The sequence below is a fragment of the Chrysemys picta genome, chromosome 20 (genome assembly GCF_011386835.1).
Source record: "Chrysemys picta bellii isolate R12L10 chromosome 20, ASM1138683v2, whole genome shotgun sequence".
In the NCBI taxonomy this organism is placed as follows: Eukaryota; Metazoa; Chordata; order Testudines; family Emydidae; genus Chrysemys; species Chrysemys picta.
The window spans coordinates 1469552-1490659 of record NC_088810.1 but is presented as its reverse complement, the minus strand read 5'-3'; the positions used below and the strand labels follow the sequence as shown (position 1 = coordinate 1490659).

At 62.2% G+C, this 21108-nt stretch overlaps 2 protein-coding genes across 3 annotated transcripts; one reads left to right on the top strand and one right to left on the bottom strand.

The window, feature by feature from the left end:
- Window positions 1-2394: 2394 nt before the first annotated feature.
- LOC101941816 (uncharacterized) lies at window positions 2395-5166 on the bottom strand. Its single transcript, XM_065574027.1, has 4 exons — window positions 5010-5166; window positions 4184-4279; window positions 3246-3345; window positions 2395-2933 (listed from the first exon to the last, which is right to left on the bottom strand). Exons 1-4 carry the CDS (start codon window positions 5145-5147, stop codon window positions 2596-2598), a joined length of 672 nt encoding a protein of 223 aa, XP_065430099.1. The 5' UTR covers window positions 5148-5166; the 3' UTR covers window positions 2395-2595.
- Window positions 5167-20649, top strand: LOC101942088 (guanylate-binding protein 1-like). 2 transcript variants are annotated; one of them, XM_065573953.1, is made up of 12 exons: window positions 7854-7990; window positions 8681-8773; window positions 13500-13703; window positions 13950-14077; window positions 15516-15625; window positions 16025-16227; window positions 16533-16775; window positions 17945-18225; window positions 18504-18716; window positions 19270-19372; window positions 19494-19687; window positions 19914-20649. In XM_065573953.1, exons 3-12 carry the CDS (start codon window positions 13517-13519, stop codon window positions 20127-20129), a joined length of 1878 nt encoding a protein of 625 aa, XP_065430025.1. In that variant the 5' UTR covers window positions 7854-7990; window positions 8681-8773; window positions 13500-13516; the 3' UTR covers window positions 20130-20649. The 2 variants fall into 2 exon arrangements, with proteins under 2 accessions (XP_065430024.1, XP_065430025.1); XM_065573952.1 differs by lacking the exons at window positions 8681-8773; window positions 13500-13703 and adding an exon at window positions 5167-5309 and having other exon boundaries at window positions 7809-7990.
- The last annotated feature ends 459 nt before the right edge of the window (window positions 20650-21108 follow it).

The window sequence follows — 21108 nt, the reverse complement described above, 5'->3', positions numbered from 1 at the left end:
GGTCTCATTGCTTCTGCTGCTTCGCGCAGCCCATGGGGCTGAAACTGTCCCCCCACAAGCCGGGGGGCCTCTGGGCTGTGACTCCAGCTTCTCCCACCCCCATCTCTCTGGAGCTGCAGCCCCAGGGCTGTGATGCTCCCAGACTGTGTGCGGACGGGCCCCAGGCCCCTCTGTAACCGTGAGGGAGGGTTTCACGACTTGGTCACTGCACCCACAGGCCCTGCCCTTGCACTGGGGCTATAGTGCAGGGGGGCCTCGGCCCTGAAGTGCTATATAGGACCAAGGGCTTCCTGTAGGGCCCGGGCCCTACATGAGTCCCACAGAGCGACAAGCCCTAGGCCCCAGCCCCCTCAGTCCCTCCTCCCTTTGGGGGCATGGGGCAGCCCAGAGGGCGCCTTGGCCATGGGGTGGGCAGCCAGCGGAACAGTGACAAGCTGAGGGGTCAGCAGTGGGTGGCTCAGTCGCTGGAAGCTCTGCCCCAGATGTGTGGCCTTGGCCCCATGTCTCGCCCCACGGTCCCATCCAGCCTCCCCTGCCCCCCCTCCCCCAAGCGGCTCACCCAGGGCCACCCCTAGCCGCTATCTCCCAGGGCATATCCTGGGCCAGGGGCACATCCAGTGGAGGGGGGGGGGGGCTGGCTGGAGTCCTGGGATTGGGCAGGGGGAGATGAATTAGACACACAGCCTATGGTGTCCCAGATGGGCGCCAGCGCCCCCTAGAGGGGAAAGGGCCCCTGTCCCGTTCTCCAGCCCCTCTGTCTTGCACCCCGAGCTGGTGCTGCAGGGCCCCCTGGGGCAAGTATTCCCCCTCCCTCCCGGAGGGCAGTCTCGCCCCCCCTGAGCGGCTGACCCCCACCCCCATGACAAGCTCTTATTCTCAGGCACAATGCCCCAACCACATGCATGCTGGGTGCTGTAGTTCTTAGTGGAGAAATGACCAAACCAAATGCATTCTGGGAGTTGAAGTTCTTGCAGAGGAGCAAAGGCTGGGCGAGTGGCAAGTTGTAGTTCTCACCACAGAACAATGCCCCAGCAAGGTGCATGCTGGGAGTTGTAGTTCTCAGCGAAGCCAGGCGCTACAGCTGTTAACAGTCTTAGCTCCGGCACCACAGGACACCAGGCCAAGTGCTAGGAAGGGCCCCAGGTCCCCCCCCCCCCCTAAATAACATGCAACATGCTGTCACAGGCATGGCATCACCCCCACAGCGCAGGCCTGCACCATGATGTCACCCACCTGTCACCCAGCTTGGCCGGGTGATGGCCAGATGCAGAGTCCCCACCCACGTCACACCCCTGCGAGGTGATGTCACCCATCGGCAGGGTGATGCCGTGATGATATCAGTGCAACCATCACAGCACAGGCCGCGTCCTCACCCCGATCATCCTGGGAGACAGCCCCCCTCCTCCCCAAGCTCCTGCCCCGCCCACCCAGCACAGGCCAGACAGACACCGGCGCAGGGGACAGAGTACGGCAGAGATACAGAATCACTTTTATTATTAAACAAGGTCCCCACCCCCCAGCTATTTCAATGAGCTCGTTAATATTCATCGTTCTGCGGATGGCTGGCCTGCCCACAACCCGCTCTCTCCAAGGCGAAGCAGACAGAGTGTGCGGGCGGGATCTGCCCCACCCGGCCCCCTGGGGGCGGTGGGTTCCAAACCCCCCCTGGGCTAGTGGAAGGGGCACCTTAGTGGCTGCCGGCCTAATCTGCATGGGGCAGAAGGGCAGCAAATGAGTGACGGGGCCTTTTCCCCTCCCTCGCGGGCAGCAGTGGGGATGGCGGCCCGGGCCCCTCCAGCTCCACAATCTTGCAGCCCCAAGGGTGAGTGGAGATTGCCGGGACTCCCCTCTCTGAGGTCTGGGGGGCAGGTTGGGAGGGATAACAGGCCCCGCTCTGGGCGGAGGCAAAGATGAGGCCAGGCTGGCTGGGGCCCTGGTCAGATTCATGTAAATCTACAAATCAACTAGAATAAAAGAAGGGGGTGGAGTCCCCGGCCCCCATTTCTGTCTCAGGACCCTGGATCCCATCACTGCCACCAACCCCCAGCCTGCAGAAACCACTGCGAACATCACCCAACTCACGATCCCACTACACCCACCATCCTCTCTCCTACTACTGCAACCACCAATCCTCATCTGTGGATCCCACCTCAGCCACCATTCTGGCTCCCTCCTATCCTCCCACAGATCCCCATCCAGCCACCATCCAACCCACAAATCCCACCGCAAACACCAACCCCCAGCCTGTGGAACCCACTGCCTCCACCGTCCAACCCACAGATCACACCGCTGCCACCATCCAGCTCACTCCCACCTTCCCCACCCCCCGGCCCCATAGCAAGGTAGGGGGCTACAGCTCCCCTCGGGCATGCAGCATGTAGTGCTCATGCAGATCCGCCACCAAGCCGAACTCGCCCGGGCACTCGGTACAGTGGTAAGGTCCGTCTGCTCCCTCGGCGTCCCGGGCGCCATTGGCCTCGCGGGGTGGGGCGGGGGGCCCCTTATTGCGGGGCGGGGCCGGGGGGCCTGCGGCGCCAGCCATGTTCACAGCGGTGAGCCTCCAGGGAGGCAGGCGAGGCGAAGCCCAGGCCACATTCAGCGCAGATGTAGTGGAAGGCTCCGGCTCGGGGCGAGGGGGGCACAGGCCTGGTGTCGCGGCCCCTCTGGGTCCCCGGCAGAGGGTGGGGCCGGCCGGGGCGGGGGCGGCTTGGAGGAGGAGGAGGTGTGCGGCCGCTTCCGGCCCACGTGGTAGCTGCGATGGACCTTCAGGGCCCGTGAGGTGCCAAAGCCACGCCCACACTCGGGGCATTCATGCCACTCGGGGCTGGGGGCCTGTGGGGAGCCCAAGCGACCCTGGCCGGCATCCCCCTCCTCTGCCACCACCTCCTGCTGGGGCTCCGATACTGCCGACCTCAGCTCCTTGCTCCTGGGACCTAGAGAGAGATGGGGTGTGGGGGGTGTCAGCAAACTGTCCCTGATCCACAAGGGCCACAGGCAGCCCCAGGAACACACACACCCCCAGCACCCCCCAAACCGCAAAGAAGGGGCTGACCTGCATGGCCTATCCAGCCCTGAGCCTGCCTGCTGGGCTGCCGGACAGGAGTCTGAATCTCTGTCGGAGGAGAACCCAGGAGTCCTGGCTCCCATCTCCACTTGCTCCAACCACCAGACTCCATTCCCCTCCAGAGCTGCACAGAGAACCCAGGAGTCCTGACTCCCAGCCCTAGGCAGAGCCGCCCACCTACCTGGGTACCCGTTGGCAGAGGGCGTAGATGGCCGGCTCTCTCCAGATGACACTGAGGTTGCTCCGGATTCATCCTCTTCCTCCTGCACCGTGGAGACGCCTGCAACATCCACTGCAGGTGAGGGGCTGCCTTTTCCCATTCACCCAACCCACTGGGGGTGCCCCTCAACTCCAACCCACAGCCCCAGGCTCCCCACAGCTCTGCTGGTGCCCCTCAGTCCCTGAGCTATCGGAGTTTTCCCCAGTGCCCCTTGTTCTGGAAGCACAAAAGTATGCACAGGTAGGATGCAGCTAATCCCTCTTCTCCCCGCAGCCTCAGGGAGCACAAACGGTTAACGGCACCAGAGAGCTACACACACCAAGCAAACCCTGGGCTCCACCCCTTCCAGCATAGGGACCAATCAAAAGAGAGCCAGGGAAAGGGGTGGAGAGAAACATCTATTCACCTAGTGCTGAGATGAAGCCATTCTGGGGTGGGACACGGTGGGTGTTTAACCACCACACAGCATGGTAATTTAGGACCGAAAACAAAGAACTGAAGCCCAACAAACACACACACAAACACACCAGGCATCGCCCTGGGTTTAACGGCAGATTTCCCAGCCCAGTAATGACCAGGCCTGACCCTATTTAGCATGAAATCTAGTCCAATCACAGCGCACTGGGCCCCTCTCCTGTGTGCCACCACCTCCCAGCAGCTCAGGACCATGGGAAGGGGGGAATTCCAATCCCATCATGCTTTGAGACTGGCATTATATTGACTAGGGGTCGGGGAATTCCAAGCCCATAATGCACTAGGCCTAGTATTTTACAGACTAGAGCAAGAAGAAATGCACTGACCTGATGTTATAAAAACCAGGGGGAGGGGGAATCCCAGCCCCCCCAATGCCCCTCCCCACTACGCCACCCCACCAGCCACTGCCTTGCCCTGCCCTTATCGGTCGAGGTCCCATCCTCCTCCTCGAAGATCACGTCCTCGCTCCCCCCCACGTCCGTGTGCTTGTGTGTTTCAGACATCATCCCTCGGCGATCAGCCTGGCTGGGGCGAGAGCCTCGCTCATGGGGTCCCTGCTCTGTCACACGGGAGCTGACCCCCCAGTGTGCCACAATCCCACAATGCACCAGGACTATACAGATTAAGAGAAATGTGAGGCTCCAAAACTACCTTGCCCTGGAGCTATATGGACCAAGGGGAGGGGGTTCTATCCCAAAATGCACCAGGCTGGGGGCTATATGGACCAGGGGGAGAAGGGTCCCATCCCACAATACACCGGGCTGGGGCTATATGGACCAGGGGGAGGAGGCGTCGCATCCCACAATGCACCGGGCGAGGGCTATATGGACCAGGGGGAGGAGGCGTCGCATCCCACATACACCGGCTGGGGCTATATGGACCAGGGGGAGAGGGCTCCATCCCAAAATGCACCAGGCTGGGGCTATATGGACCAGGGGAGGAGGGTCCCATCCCCACAATGCACCGGGCTGAGGCTATATGGACCAGGGGGAGGAGGGTCCCATCCCACAATGCACCGGGCGGGGGCTATATGGACCGGGGAGAGGAGGGTCCCATCCCACAATGCACCGGGCGGGGGCTATATGGACCAGGGGGAGGAGGGTCCCATCCTACAATGCACCGGGCGGGGGCTATATGGACCGGGGGGGGGAGTGTCGAGGGTCCGACCCCACATGCACCGGGGCGCTATGCCCGGGGGAGAGGCGGGAGGCCCGCCCTATCCCGCCATGCACCGCGCCGCCCGTCGCTCACCGGCTCCTCCGGGCCTGACCCGGTCCCGTCTCGCCGCCGCGGCAGGACCGAGCTGCGCAGGCGCAGTGGGAGCGAGGCGGGGGCGGGGCCCCGGCAGCGCCTCCGACGTGGGTCTTTGCGCGTGCGCGGGCCGCCCATTCACGTCTGCGCCGTGGTCGCAAAGGTGTTGCGCATGCGCAGTGATGAGGGAGGTCGAACTCCGGGGCTTTCCTCTCTGAGTCGATGCGCCTGCGCCGAGTGGAGGAGGAGACGCAGGGGCGACTTGGGTCCCGATGGAGGGTTCTGCGCATGTGTGACGGAGTAAGCCATTTTTACCGTTGCTATGAGGGGAATAATGCTCCTCGTTTTCATTATTTCCCCTTGGTATGGTCTAGATCTGGAGTCTCGTGCAATGCACCACTGGGGTGCAAAGGACCGGTCCACAAACTAGAGGAAGCTGGTGCAATGCACGGGGGGGTGCAGTGGTCCGGTCTGTACACTGGGGGGGTGGGTACTGGGTGCAATGCACGGGGCGCAATGGTCCGGTCTATACACTGGGGGCGGGGCTGGTGAAATGGTCCGGTCCGTACACTGGGGGGGGATGCTGGTGCAATGCACGGGGCGCAATGGTCCGGTCTATACACTGGGGGGGGGGCTGGTGCAATGGTCCAGTCCGTACATTGGAGTGGGCTGGTGCAATGCACAGGTGTGTAATGGTCCGGTCTGTACACTGGGGGTGGGGCTGGTGCAATGGTCTGGTCCGTACACTGGGGTGGGGCTGGTGCAATGGTCCGGTCCGTACACTGGGGGTGGAGCTGGTGCAATGGTCCGGTCCGTACACTGGGGGTGGGGCTGGTGCAATGCATGGCGATGCAATTTTCCAGTCTGTACGCTTGGGGGGGGTGCTGGTGCAATGCACGGGGGTGTAATGGTCGGTCCGTACACTGGGGGCGGGGTGGCTGCAATGCATGGCGATGCAATGGACCAGTCTGTAAACTACGGGGAGCTGGTGCCTGGGTCCCAAGTGCCCGCAGCGGGGGATCCCACATTCCAAGGGCCTGTGATGCGCTGCCAGGGGAGGAGGCGGGCGCCTGCTTGGGGGCCCGATGTGCCACGAGCGAGCTGGGTGGGCAGCAAGGGGCCCCTGGGCCCTGGCCTGTCGTGCCCTCATCCCGGTGCAGTGCTTCCATATCCTGGGAAATTTCCCAAACCCTGGAATTTTTGAGTACAATTTTTTGAATGAAAATTCCCAATTTCCCAAGTTGAAACATTTTACTCACAAATTCCCAGGGTTTGGGGAATTTCCCAGGATACAGAAGCACTGTAAAAAACTTTATCTGGGAATTTTTCACGAGATTTGGGAAATGTGTAGGTTGGGAAAAGTTGGCATCACGATATAGAAGCACTGCGCCGGTGCTCTCCAGAACGTCCGTCCGGAGCAGTCTGGCCCCTGGCCCAGGAGGGGTTGTGGGGAACCCGGCAGTGCCCGGGAAAGGGGGCGCAGCTGTGCTGTGCCCTGGCTGCCAGATACAAACGTGGCCTGGCTCCAGACCAGCAGGGAACATGCCCGCCCTACGGGGGCCGGCGGGCGACGAGGGCATTGCCACTGGGGGGCCTGTGTGTGCTGGCAGCAGCCCTGAGCTGGCCTGGCACCTCTAGCATGCCCATTTGCTTTGGAGCAGCTGGCCAGAGTCCTGGCTTTCACCCCTCTAACCACTATGCCTGGAGAGAGAACCCAGGAGTCCTGGGTCCCAGCCCACCCCCCTCTAACCACCAGATCTAACTCCCCTCCCAGAGCAGGGAGAGAACCCAGGAGTCCTGGCTCCCAGCCCCCCTGCTCTAACCCACTAGACCCCACTCCCCTCCCAGAGCCAAGGAGAGAACCCAGGAGTCCTGGCTCCCAGCACCCCCTGCTCTAACCCACCAGCCCCACTCCCCTCCCAGAGCCGGGGAGAGAATCCAGGAGTCCTGGCTCCCAGCCCTGCCCCCCTGCTCTGACCACTAGACCCTGCTCCTCTCCTAGGGCAGGGGAATCTCTGGCTCTGTGGCTCGTCCAGTCGCGCTCCAGTGTTTGACCAGCCGCGGCTGAAGGCCGAGGGTTGTCCTGAGCGAGCTGCGGGATCCCAGCCGGGCCGGTCAGTAGCCCACGGAGCTGAACGCTTGTGTAGCGGGGCCGGAGCTGGTGGGGTGGAAAGGGACGGAAGCGGGAAATGCAGAGAAGTGAGTGGAATAAAGATTTCCCTGGGGGTCGGATGGAATAAACTAGGGGGAGAGAAAATTTATCTCTTGCCACCTACATTTCCTAAGGTAGGATGGTCTTGTGGGTTAAGCAGAAGCGTGGGAGCCAGGACTCCTGGGTTCTGTCCCCTGTTCCGGGAGGAGAGTGGGGTCTAGTGGTTAGAGCGGGGGGTGGAGCAGCTGGGAGCCAGGACTCCTGGGTTCTGTCCCCTGTTCCGGGAGGAGAGTGGGGTCTAGTGGTTAGAGCGGGGGGTGGAGCGGCTGGGAGCCAGGACTCCTGGGTTCTGTCCCCTGTTCCGGGAGGAGAGTGGGGTCTAGTGGTTAGAGCGGGGGTGGAGGGGCTGGGAGCCAGGACTCCTGGGTTCTATCCCTGCTGTGCCACTGACTTCATACGCAACCTCGGCGGCGTCTCTCTTGGGAGGGTGGCGAGGCAGCGGTCGCGTGTCTGACAGTGACTCTCACGCTGGGGGCTGCGGTCCCTGCGGAGCGGCCTGAGAACAGGGGTTTGGGGTGGAGCGAAACGCCGGAGCCGCCCTTCCCCCACTCTCCCACGGCTCCGGCTCTGCGCCTGCTGTTCCACAGGTGGGCGATGGAGCAGCCCATGTGCCTCATCGCCAACCCGGCCGACGGGGGGCTGGAGGTGACGGAGGAGGCGCTGGAGGCCCTGCGTGGCGTGGATCAGCCCATGGTGGTGGTGGCCGTGGCCGGGCTGTATCGCACCGGCAAGTCCTACCTTCTGAACCAGCTGGCCGGCAGGAGAACCGGTGAGAGACCTTCTGCTTCACCTACCCCTCTGGGCCAGCCGTGAAATCCCCCGGCTCGCGTGAGTCTGTTATCGAGCCACGGGAACGTGGGGCTGGAAGCGACCTCGCGGGGGTCGTCACGTGCAGCCCCCGGCGCGGAGGCAGGGCCAGGAACCGAGAGCGGCCGGGATGGGGGTTTGTCCAACCTGGGACCAATGTGTGCTGGCTAGTGGGTGACCATCCACCTAGCTATCCCCAGACCCCACATCTGTCTATCCCCCAGACCCCCCCTCTGTCAGAGAACTGTCCATGGTGCCGGCCCACATCCCGGGGCCGGGGGGGCGAGCTGGGTCTGGCAGCTCCAATCCCTGAATGCCTCAGGCAGGTAGAAACCGAAAGCGGCCGGCGCCTTTCGTAGCACAGGGCTGATTCCGGGAAACCCGGTGTGTGGGGGCTGGGGGGAGGGAGCACTCGCAGGTTGAACGGGTGTCCATGGTGGAGTCTGTCACCTGGAGTCCGTAACCCCTGATTCGGGGCCGGCAGCGACTCGGCCCGAGGTCGGGGCTGGTCCAGGGGGCTGGGCGAGGGGCTGTGCCACGCAGGGGGTCAGGGTCCCTGTGTGGGTGCCCGTCCCTGAGTCTGAAGCAGTTAAGCCGGCTCCTGCCTCTGCTTTCAGTTTCCATCTGACTCGTCCCCTGTTTCCTGGACCAGGTGCAGCAAACGCCCGGCTCTGAGCCGCACGGACGGACGGACGGCGCGGGAGGGACACCGAGCGGACACCGAGCCGCCTTTGCCCCGGGGCAGGTGGGTCCCGGCTCCTCCCCTGCCCCCCGGGGCTCGGAGCGACTGGGGTCGGGGCACAGGGCAGCCGGGCCCGGGCAGGGGCCATCGCCTGGGTGTGGAGCAAGAGCAAAGGCAGCAGTTGCTAACGCGGGGCTGGGGCCAGGGGCGATCCCGGCCGGGGGGGCTGGCAGGGCACCGGGGGAGGGGTGGAGAGGAGGGTCTGACCCTGGCCCTAAGACCTCAACCCTAACCCCTGACACCTGTCTTCTTTGCTGTACCCCAACCCCATAACTCTTCCCCTACCCCATAGCCCTAACCCCATAACTCTATCCCCTACCCCATAGACCTAACCCCATAACTACCCCCACCCATAGCCCTAACCCATAACTACCCCCACCCAATAGCCCTAACCCCATAACTCTACCCCACCCCATAGCCCTAACCCCATAACTCTATCCCCTACCCCATAGCCCTAACCCCATAACTCTACCCCCCACCCCATAGCCCTAATCCCATAACTCTACCCCCACCCCAAAGCCCTACCCCATAACTACCCCCCCAGCCCATAGCCCTAACCCCATAACTACCCCCCCAGCCCATAGCCCTAACCCCATAACTGTATCCCCTACCCCATAGCCCTAACCCCATAACTACCCCCCCAGCCCATAGCCCTAACCCCATAACTGTATCCCCTACCCCATAGCCCTAACCCCATAACTACCCCCAGCCCATAGCCCCAACCCCATAACTACCCCCACCCCATAGCCCTACCCCATAACTACCCCCACCCAATAGCCTTAACCCATAACTACCCCCCCAGCCCATAGCCCTAACCCCATAACTACCCCCCCAGCCTATAGCCCTAACCCCATAACTGTATCCCCTACCCCATAGCCCTAACCCCATAACTACCCCCACCCCATAGCCCTGCCCCATAACTACCCCCACCCCAAAGCCCTACTCCATAACTACCCCCCAGCCCATAGCCCTAACCCCATAACGACCCCCCCAGCCCATAGCCCTAACCCCATAACTCTATCCCCTACCCCATAGCCCTAACCCCATAACTCTACCCCCACCCCAAAGCCCTACCCCATAACTACCCCCCCAGCCCATAGCCCTACCCCATAACTACCCCCCCAGCCCATAGCCCTACCCCATAACTCTACCCCCACCCCAAAGCCCTACCCCATAACTACCCCCACCCCACAGCCCTAACCCCATAACTCTACCCCCACCCAATAGCCCTAACCCCATAACTCTACCCTACCCCATAGCTCTAACCCCATAACTGCTCCCACCCCATAGCCCTAACCCCATAACTCTATCCCCTACCCCCTACCCCATAGCCCTAACCCCATAACTCTACCCCCACCCTAAAGCCCTACCCCATAACTCTATCCTTTACCCCATAGCCCTAACCCCATAACTCTACCCCCATCCCAAAGCCCTACCCCATAACTCTATCCTCTACCCCATAGCCCTAACCCCATAACTCTACCCCCACTCCATAGCTCTAACCCAGGGGTCAGTGGCACTCACACTGCCCGGGTCCTGGCCACTGGTCCGGGGGGCTCTGCATTTTAATTTTAAATGAAGCTTCTTAAACATTTTAAAAACCCTATTTTCTTTACATACCACACTAGTTTAGTTCTCTATTATAGACTTATAGAAAGAGATCGTCTAAAAACGTTAACACGTATGACTGGCACGCAGAACCTTAAATTAGAGTGAATAAATGAAGACTTGGCACAGCACTTCTGAAAGGTTGCCAACCCCTGATCTAACCCCATAACTACCCTCACCCCATAGCCCTACCCCATAACTACCCCCACCCAATAGCCCTAACCCCATAACTACCCCCACCCCAAAGCCCTAACCCCATAACTACCCCCACCCCAAAGCCCTAACCCCATAACTACCCCCACCCCAAAGCCCTAACCCTATAACTACCCCCACCCAATAGCCCTAACCCATAACTACCCCCCCAGCCCATAGCCCTAACCCCATAACTACCCCCACCCAATAGCCCTAACCCATAACTACCCCCCCAGCCCATAGCCCTAACCCCATAACTACCCCCCACCCCATAGCCCTAACCCCATAACTCTACCCCACCCCATAGCCCTACCCCATAACTACCCCCACCCCATAGCCCTAACCCCATAACTCTACCCCCATCCCATAGCCCTACACCATAACTACCCCCACCCCATAGCCCTAACCCCATAACTCTACCCTACCCCGTAGCCCTAACCCCATAACTCTACCCCATAGCCCTAACTCCATCACCGTGGCTGTGAATGGGCCCACAGACCCCAGTGCCCTTCCTCTGCCGATGGGGTTGTGACAGGTTCCCCCCGGGGTTCCACTGGAACTGGGGTACCCCAGAGCCCCCTGACCCACCAGCCTGGGCTCCCTCTCACCCTGTGCTGCTGTGACACGCTGCAAAACCCCCCAGCTGCACTTCCACAGGTCAGGCCACACCCAGCTGCAGTTACACGCAGGCTCTCTGACCGCCAGCCTCCCAGCCTGGGCCCCAGAGCAGCGCCCTCCGGCCCTGGTCAAAGCTGGCCAGTACGTGGGTTCAACACCCCGTCCGCCTCTCCCTCAATGTGAGGAGAACAATGCACACTTGTGCGAACCAAGCCGAGATCTCCCCCAAGCACTGCAGGCAGGGCCGGCTCCAGACACCAGCACAGCAAGCGGGTGCTTGGGGCGGCCAACGGAAAGGGGCGGCACGTCCGGGTCTTGGGCGGCGGGTCCCTCGGTCCCTCTCGGAGGGAACCACCGGCTGCCGAATTGCCGCCGAAGAATGAAGTGGTGGCGGTAGAGCTCCCACCGAAGTGCCGCTTGGGGCGGCAAAAACGCCGGAGCCGGGCCTGACTCCAGGCAAAGCTCACGGGTTTGGATTAAAACCTAAAAGAAGTTTATTAACTACAAAAGATCAAATGTAAGTGATTATAAGGGATAGCAAACAGACCCAAGCCGATTACCCAGCAAATACACCAAACCGCAAACTCAGTTAATACACTAACTAGATTGGATGTGAATTCGCAGAGTCTCGCCCTGATGGATGATCCACGCCGGCTGCAGATCCTTAAGGGACAAGCTGCCCTCGCTGACAGCTTGGAACCCCCGGGTGCTCCATACACAGACTAGAAATCCCTTTAGCCTGGGGCCAGCACTTCCCCCCGGTCAGACTTTGTTCCTCGGGGGTTTCCAGGGGTCTCTTTGGGTGGGGAGCGAAGAACCCCAGGTGACGTCACTCCCCACTGCATACAGCTGTAGCATCTGGCGGGAGCCCTTTGTTCCAAAGCCTGGTTCCCAGACCGGGTTGTGGGAAAATACTGACACCCCAAGATGGAGGCTGGAGTCATGTGGTCTCATCCCATGTCCCTGTCGCGTCACAGCAGCGTCACTCACAGGCTGTGTGTGGGGTTCTCAGGGAGGCTCCCCAGGTGGGAGATGAGCTTCTCCTAAGGCCTGTTGTTCTTTCCTAATGGCCCATTGCCCTGAACAGGCCATTCCCCACCCGCTATCTAGACTGAAAACATGGTGTTCCCCAGGTGTAACTACCTGTCATGTATAGATACAGAGTCAATACTCATAACTTCAGATACCAAAATGTTCCATGCACACACCTAGGATGATCGTATTGAGCAAACCATCCCTTGTCCAATGACCCCTCACATGACTTGTAGCAAATGCAGCAGAATTCTGCCGTCACCCTCTCCTCCTCATCTCACGGTGAGGCCTACGGGGCGCAGTGTCACAGGGTCACCAACGCGTTTCGGCTGGAAGAAAACCGGTTTGTGTCAAAATGGAGCTGGGTTGTGTTAAAACCACAGAGCCAGAAAGGGTGAATTTCTGCCTAGAAATGCCATGGAAAAGGGAGCGGGGGCAGTTTGGGGTCGAATGGTTCGTTTGGAACCGAAGTTCACACACGTGGTGAGATTCTTCTAAAAAAACAAATGTACAAAGGTTAAACGTTGTGTTCAGCCCCCAAGCAGATTTATTTGGGGGGTTTTGCTTTGACGAGACCACCAGACACGTTCCCCTCTCGGGTGGAGTTGAAACAATTCTTTCCCCTGGATTTTCCAGCCACTGAATGGAAACAAATCAACCTCCGCTCAGCCCGCGGCTTCCGGGCAGCCGAAGCGAGCTCAGAGACGGGGTGTAATCGAGGCAAGAGGCCTCCGCGTGCCCCATGGCTCCATCCCGGGGGCTCTGGTAGCCCTGTCTATGGTCCTTCTAGGGACCCCATCCCCACAGCCTCATGTATTGACCCTCACTCCCCCTGGGGGGGCAGGGCGGTGCTGTTATCCCCATTGTACAGATGGGGGAACTGAGGCACGGAGCAGCTGAGACCAGGGACAGTCAGGCCTTGCAATGCTGAGTGCAGCAACAACGAAACACCTTCCAAACCCTGGCCTAAGTGTCGGGGAGTCTGTGGGGGAGCTGGGATGTGACCCCAGATTCCAGGCTGGCGCTCTCAGCACTGGACCGTCCTGCCTGTCCAGCAGCAGCCCCGCCAGGTGTGATTCAAGGGGGTCTGCAGCGATGCCCGGGAGCGCCAGGGCTTGTCTGCCCCGGGGTGAGCAGCCGCGGGTGACGCTGGGGTCCGCACGCTGCACCCGGGGCGGGTGGAAGTGTCTCCCGCAGTTTGGGGGGCCTGGCTCTGAGTCTCATTGCCCCTGCATGTCTCACCCCCTCCCGCTGACCCTCCCCACTCTGTGTCCCGCAGGCCGCCCCCCCAGCGCGATGGAGATCCCCATGCCGGCCCCCATCTGCCTGATCGAGAACAGCCCGGCGGGGGAGCTGCGGGTGCAGCAAGAGGCGCTGCAGGTGCTGGCGGAGATCTCCCAGCCCGTGGTGGTGGTGGCCATCGCCGGGCTGTACCGCACCGGCAAGTCCTACCTCATGAACAAACTGGCCAGCAAGAGAACGGGTGAGAGACGTGAGCCCTGCCCCCGGGCGCCAGGACTCCTGGGTTCTCTCCCTGGCGCTGGGAGGGGAGTGGGGTCTAGTGGTCAGAGCAGGGGGAGGGGCTGGGAGCCAGGACTCCTGGGTTCTCTCCCTGATGCTGGGAGAGCGGGGGTCGGTCTAGTGGTTAGTGTGAGGGGCGGGGGTCGGAGCCAGGACTCCTGGGTTCCCTTGCTCTGCGTCTATCCCAGCTCCGCCTCTCTCTCCCCAGGGTTCTCGCTGGGCTCCACCATCCAGTCGCACACCAAGGGCATCTGGATGTGGTGCCTGCCCCACCCCCGCCGGGCCGGCCACACCCTGGTGCTGCTGGACACCGAGGGGCTGGGCGACGTGGAGAAGGTGAGTGGGGGGGGGCAGCATATGAGAATCAGCCAATTTGCGGAGCAGGATGGAACGCCCCTCGGCACGCAGGGGCTGCTGGGACTTGTAGTTCAGGGCAAGGCATGCTGGGAAAGGGGATGGGGTATTTAAGGAGCTCCCTCTGTGAAGGGACAGACTCAGCGAGCCCCATGTAGGGGAAGGAGGGGCTGTCTGATGTGGGGTGACGCCCTCTGAGGGGGGCAGTGCCAACTCTGGGAGGTCTGGGGATGCCGTGGCGGGGCTGGAACGGGACGCCCAGGGGCATGGCTGGAAACGCTTGTCCTCTCCGGGGAGAACTGTTGAGATATCGAAAATGTTTCCCATCCCGAATCGTGATGAAAAATTAAAATGGGGCGAAAGTGCCAGGGCCTGAAAATCGGAAACGTGTCCTGGGTCCGGGTCACGCAAAAAACTTGGATCATTTTCAACCATTTCATTTTGATTTTCCACCTTTTTATTTTCTTTCTTAACTGGGTCTAAATTTACCAAAATGTTGGCAACGAGATGTCGCTTTGCCTTGCAAAACAGCAAGTTTCTGGTTAGACAAACGGCCAGTCGGGCTATTTCCACTATTCTGAAAATTTTTCCCCAATAATTTTTCAAGTTGGGAAATTCACCTTAACTGACCCTGTTTCACCAGTGATTTTGGTATCAACAATTCAGTGTTCTTCAGTGACAATTTTGTGACCCACTCTAGTAGTGGAGGGCAGGCCTGAGATTTGGGGGAGCCAGCTTCAAATCCCTGCTCCACAGACCCCCTGTGTGACCTTGGACTCAGTTTCCCCACCCCGCCTGCCAGAGGGAGTGTGACGATAAATACATTCGCTCTGGAGAGGGGCTCAGACATGGCCAATAAGATGGATCCTTGGAGAAGGATCCTGCAGCCTTGGCCATATGTTGGCTTCGCTCTGCGCTAGGTGGAGGCAAGAGTCGGTATTGCCAGCCACTAGGGGGCAAAAAAAAGTCGGGACCCGAAAAATGCACGAGAGCAGCTGAAAACCCCACGCCCTGCAGGGGGGCTGCTGCACCTGGACCCCATGGGACGGGGTGGGGAGGGGGTTGTCGCCTTCCCAAAGTTTAAATAGAGCCACGTGGGTTATAAACTTACTTCAGTAAAAGAAGAGCAATGTGAACTCCCACCCTCTCCCGTGCCTCTGGGAGCTGGGGATTTAACGGGGTGGGAGAGGGTAATACGCCAACCCCAAATAGCGACTCTCCTGGCTCCAAGAATGGGAATTCATTGTGGCCTGAATTGGGACTCCGGAGAGCTGGGGGGCTGTTCCACTGGCCACCCTGCCCCCATGCCTCAGTTTCCCCATCTGTGCTGTGGGGCTGGCAATCCTGCCCTGCTGTCCGATGGCCTTTGAGCTCTGCGGCTGGGACACACTCAGGACGGTGACGGTGGGTGTCATTCCAGGGTGACGCGAAGAACGACACGTGGATCTTCGCGCTGGCCGTGCTACTCAGCAGCACCCTGGTCTACAACAGCCTGGGCACCATCAACCAACAGGCCATGGACCAGCTGCAGTATCCTTGCCTGGGGGCCGGGGCTGAGGGAGCTGGGGGGGCCTATGTCCCTGAGGAAGGGCCCCACGGTTCCATCCAAATTCTTGACCCGCAACGAAATCATGACCCACGGCGCAGGGTGTGCACCACGGCGCCCTCTAGTGGCCGCTCCGTGTGGTGGGTAACAACCCACTACTGCCACCAGCTGGCGGAGTCGCTGCTTTAGCTCCAGTGCGGTAGGGGGCTGCTCTGGACCCTGGGGGTGGTGGGTTCGATCCCTGCTTCCTGGTGTCGTAATGGAATATCCTCCCCATCCCCCGGTCCCTTCTGAGCCCCCGTTGCAGGTGGGTTGGGGGGCCCCGGGGGAGCATGACCACCCTGCGGGGGGGCTGCGTTTCCAGTTCCTTAGCCAGCCCCCAGCTACGTGGCGGAGCTGACGGAGCGCATCAAGGTGAAGGCGGAGGGCAGGGGCGGCCGGCAGGAGGGGAAGGATTCGGCCGAGTTCGTGCGGTTCTTCCCAGCCTTCGTGTGGGCCGTGCGGGATTTCACGCTGCAGCTGGAGCTGGACGGGCGGGAGATCACCGAGGACGAGTACCTGGAGAACTCCCTGAAACTAAAGCCAGGTAGGGGAGTGGTGCTGGCCCCAGGGTGGCACTAGGGGGCGCTGTGCTTGCAGACGGGGTGACTTTTGCGCGAGACACAAACCCAAGCTGTTGACACCTTGCAGGGGTTACCGGTCCCTGGGAGTTGGGGCGTTTTCTGTCCCGGCCACGTTCCAGCTGGGATGGTTCCCCGGCTCCCCTCAATCCCCTGTGGATATCGGGGTCTCTTCCCCCCAGGGGAATCTGTCCAGCAGCCTCTGAGCTGCCCCCCAGAAGCAGCCGCATGTCAGTGCAGGGCTGCTGTCCAGCTCCCGTCTCCTCCCCAGGCAGCAGCCAGCGAGCCCAGCTCTACAACCTGCCCCGCGAGTGCATCCGCCAGTTCTTCCCAGCCCGGAAATGCTTCGTCTTCGTCCAGCCGGCTGACAGGACTGGCCTGCCCCGGCTGGAGGAGCTGCGGGAGGACGAGCTGGACTCCAAGTTCCGGGAGCAAGTGGTCCTATTCTGCCACCACATCTGGGAGACGTCGCAGCCCAAGACCCTCCTGGGCGGCCATGTGGTGACCGGGGCCCGTAAGTGTGCATAGCCCTTGGGCTGGGGCGGCCACGGAGTCAGAGGGCTGATGGCTTGGAACTGCTCCGAACGAAGCCAGCCAGGACTCTGGTTTGGCCTCTCTCACCAGGGCAAGATGCCTACTCGGCTTCGGCCTTCCTGGGTCTGACCTCGGAGCGTTCAGCCCCCTGTTCTCCCCGAGCTCCCCGCAGCGAGTCCCCCTGGGGCAGCCAAAGGGCCCTGCCCCCCCTGCAGCCAGCAGCGACTCCCAGCCAGCGAGTGACCCAGACGGGTTATTAGTCGTGGGGAACCCAGCGTAGAACAGAGCTTGTGAGCACAGGGAGTGGGAACTTTCAGTGAAGTCCATCTTGGTGGGAGGGGAGCCCAGAGCCAGGGCTTGCCCCCCCCCCCCGCCCCCAGACCTCAAGCTGCCGGGCCCCAACATGCCCGTTGTCTCCGGTCTTTTGTCTCACTCCCTGGGCACAGTGTCACCTGGTTGCACCCTCTCCTGGCCATCGCCTACGAGGGTCTCAGCAAAAGTCACCCCCCCCCATTCCCACCACCCAGGCTTTGGTGCAATACCCAGGGAAACTTTGAGGCATACACAGCATTCGTGCAAAACAGTCAGGCTCACATAGGCTCATGTACAACATAATGAGGAAAAACCCACTTCGTCACAGGGGGTCACCAGCTCCCCATGCGATGCTGGGGCCAACGGGGCTTGTGGGGTGCCCCCTGGCGCTGCCCCTGATCCCCTCCGGCCGCTCTGGGGAACCTGGCACTGACCCTGCCCCTCCGGTCGCGCTGGGCCCCCTGGCGCTGCCCCTGCCCCTCTGGCCGCGCTGGGCCCCCTGGCGCTGACCCTGCCCCCCTCCAGCCGCGCTGGGCCCCCTGGCGCTGCCCCTGCCCCTCTGGCCGCGCTGGGCCCCCTGGCGCTGACCCTGCCCCCCTCCAGCCGCGCTGGGCCCCCTGGCGCTGCCCCTGCCCCTCCGGCCGCGCTGGGCCCCCTGGCGCTGCCCCTGCCCCTCCGGCCGCGCTGGGCCCCCTGGCGCTGCCCCTGCCCCTCTGGCAGCGCTGGCCCCCTGGCGCTGCCCCTGATCCCCTCCGGCCGCTCTGGGGAACCTGGCGCTGCCCCTGCCCCTCCGGCTGCGCTGGGCCCCCTGGCACTGACCCTGCCCCCCTCCGGCAGTGTTGGGGAACCTGGCGGTGACCTACGTGGACGCCATCCGCAGCGGGGCGGTGCCCTGCATGGAGAGCGCGGTGCTGGCCCTGGCGCAGATCGAGAACTCGGCGGCGGTGGGGGAGGCCGTGGCTGTCTACGAGGAGCAGCTGGAGCGGCGGGCGGCGCTGCCCACGGAGAGCGTGCAGGAGCTGCTGGAGGTGCACGCCCAGTGCGAGCGGGAGGCGCTGCGGGCGTTCATGGCGCGCGCCTTCAAGGATGACGACCGCCGCTTCCAAGGGGAGCTCATGGTACGGCCCCTCGCGCCGGCCCCGGGGGTTATGGGATAGCTGCCCCTCTGCGGGATGGGGGGGTGGGGCTCCCCTGATCCCCTTCCCCAGGTATCTCCCAGCTCTGGCCCCTGCTTAGCTGGAGACCCAAGATGCAAGGCCAAAAGGACCCGGCCCAACCTCCAGCCCCGGGTGCATGCGGATTGGCTCACATCTCTGCCCATTTGGCCCTGCCCCATCTGTACTTCCCCCCCCTCCACCCTGGCTCACGCCTGCCCTGTCTGTGCCCAACCTGGCAGCACCGCCTGGAGGAGCAGAAACAGGAGCTCTGCCGGCGCAATGAGGTGGCGTCCTCGGACCGCTGCAAGGCCGCCCTGCTGGAGCTGTCGGACGAGCTGGATGACCGGATCAGCGAGGGGGTCTACTCAGTGCCCGGGGGCTACCAGTGCTTCCAGGACGACCAGTGGCATGTGGTGGAGAGATACTGGCAGGTGCCAGGGAAGGGGGCAAAGGTAGGAGAGGGCTGGAGCCTGGCTCTGTCTGTGCGTCCCCTCATTCTGCAGCCCAGGAACCCCTGCTGAGAGCATCAGGGGCAGCATCAGAATGCGTCTACCCCACCCGCACAGACCTCCCTGCTGTCCGCCTGCCCCGGGCCAGGTTCCCGTGGCCAACCCAGTCCTCAGCTGCTCTGCTGGGGCTGCTGGCGGGGGCCGGTTAGCGCTCGTGTGAAGAAGTTGTTTGTTCCGTTACAAAACGTGTTCAGTCCCCAGCTCATCCGGAACAGGCGCCGAGGGTGTCGAGTGGGAATGAAATGCTAATTCTGGAACTAGCGCCCCCTGGAGGGGAAAGGCCCCGTGTCCCATTCCAAACCACCCTGAGCCAGTCAGTCCCCTGCCCTGGGACTGGATCAGGGCCAGCAACCCCTAGAGGGGAAAGTCCTGTCTCCCAGCCCCCGCCTGCCTAGCCAGCCAGTTACTTTCCGGTGCTGTGATCCAGTATCCCGACCCGGATCCAGCCCCACAAGACAGCCCCCCTGACCTTGTGTCTCCTACTCTCCATCCCCAGGCCGAGGCAGTGCTGCAGGAGTTCCTCCAGTCCAAGGAGGCTGTGGCCCAGTCCATCCTGCAGACGGACGAGGCCCTGACGGAGAAGGAGAAGGAGATGGCAGGTACCACTGGGGGGGACATCACGCCGCTGGGGCGGGGGAGAAGGTACCTGGGCTGCAGCCCTGGTGGGCAGAGTCACCATGGCCCTCCCCATGCTGACCCACCTCTCTCTCCCCGTGCCAGCCGAGCGAGCCCGGGCCGAGGTGGCCGAGCGGGAGCAGCAGGTCCTGAAGCAGAAGGAGGCTGAGTTGCAGCAGAAGCGGGAGGACCAGGACCGCAGCTACCAGGAGAACCTGCGGCAGCTGGAGACGAAGCTGGAGGACGAGAGGAAGAAGATGCTGGAGGAGCAGGGCAAGATGCTGGATCAGAAACTCAAGGTACCGAGGGGGGGGGTGCTTGGCACTGGGGGGACAGGATGGGCACAGCCTGAGCAAGGGCACCCCTGCCACCGGCCTCAGCCTGCCCGGGGGTGGGACTCCCATACATGGGGCAGCCAGGGCGCTAGCAAATGGCAGGCAAGGGGCGGGATACCCCCACCTGTGGGGCAGGGACTGTCCCATGGGGCAGGCTGGGGATCCCCCTCATTCTGTCGCTGCCCCCCAGGAGCAGGAGGCCCTGCTGAAGGAGGGGTTCCGGGAGGAGGCCGGACGCCTGGAGAACCAGATCCAGCGCCTGCAGCAGCAGACCGAGGAGATCCAGAAGCCGTCATGGATCCAATCGGCGCTGGGGGTGCTGGGCGATGTGGCCACCCTCGTGCTACCTGGCTTCGCTGGCAAGGCCGCCGGGGTCGTCAGCAGCCTCGTCCGGCGGATGTTCTGAGGGGCCCCCGGCCTCCCACTCGCCTCGCTACCCCAGCGGCCTGTTCACCCGCAGAACCCCCTGCCACAGGACGCTCTGCCAACGAGCAGCTTAGTAACGTCCAGCAAAGCGTTGGGTGGTTCTGACTGCAACGCCGAGGGCTCCCAGCCCCCACGGTTCGTGGCCTGGGCTGCCCCCCCACACTCCGCTGGAGGGGTCAGGGAGGAATATTTCACCCCACAGAGCCTGCAGGGAGGGTGCATTGTGGGAGACGTGCTACCTCAAGATGCACAGGTGCTATTGGAGAGGGATACTGGGATGGTTGGGCCTATTAGCATGATCTGTGGGGCAGGACCCAGGCGAGGTGGCCACCAGACAACCACACCTGGAGCTGAGGCAGCCTTCTGTCCCGGGTACCTCCCCAGCCCCGGGCCGAGGGATGGGAGCTGGCGTGGGCGTCGGACGGGGACGCCTCTCTCCCTTCCTTGCAGCCGGACAGCTTTAAGCTATGCAATTAAATAAACCTCCCCCACAAACCTCACTCTCATGTCTGGGTGTTTTTGCTGCTCTCTGGTGACGTGAATCGACACCGCTGGAACTAAGAAACATGCGGGACAGACGCTGGCGCGCCGGGACAAGCTGCGAACCCGCCCTGGCTGCCCTGAATTTGGGCTGTCAAGGCAGGATCAGTGCTATGAGATTGCTAAACCGCAGGTTGGCTAGTGGTTACAGCAGAGGGGGCCTGGAGCCAGGACTCCTGGGTTCTCTCCCCAGTTCTGGGAGGGAAGTGGTGTCTAATGGTTAGCGCAAGGGGGCTGGGAGCCAGGATAGGGCCTGTCAGGGCATAGAGTTCTCACCCGCTTATTAGTGAAATACCCAGGGAGGTCCTGGCAGTGCAAATGCTGGAGAACAGTTTAAGCAGCGGGATTGGCTGGCACCGGCGGGGGCATCGGGAAATGGACACGGAACCAAACCCCCCAGCTGTGTGAAATCCCGACCC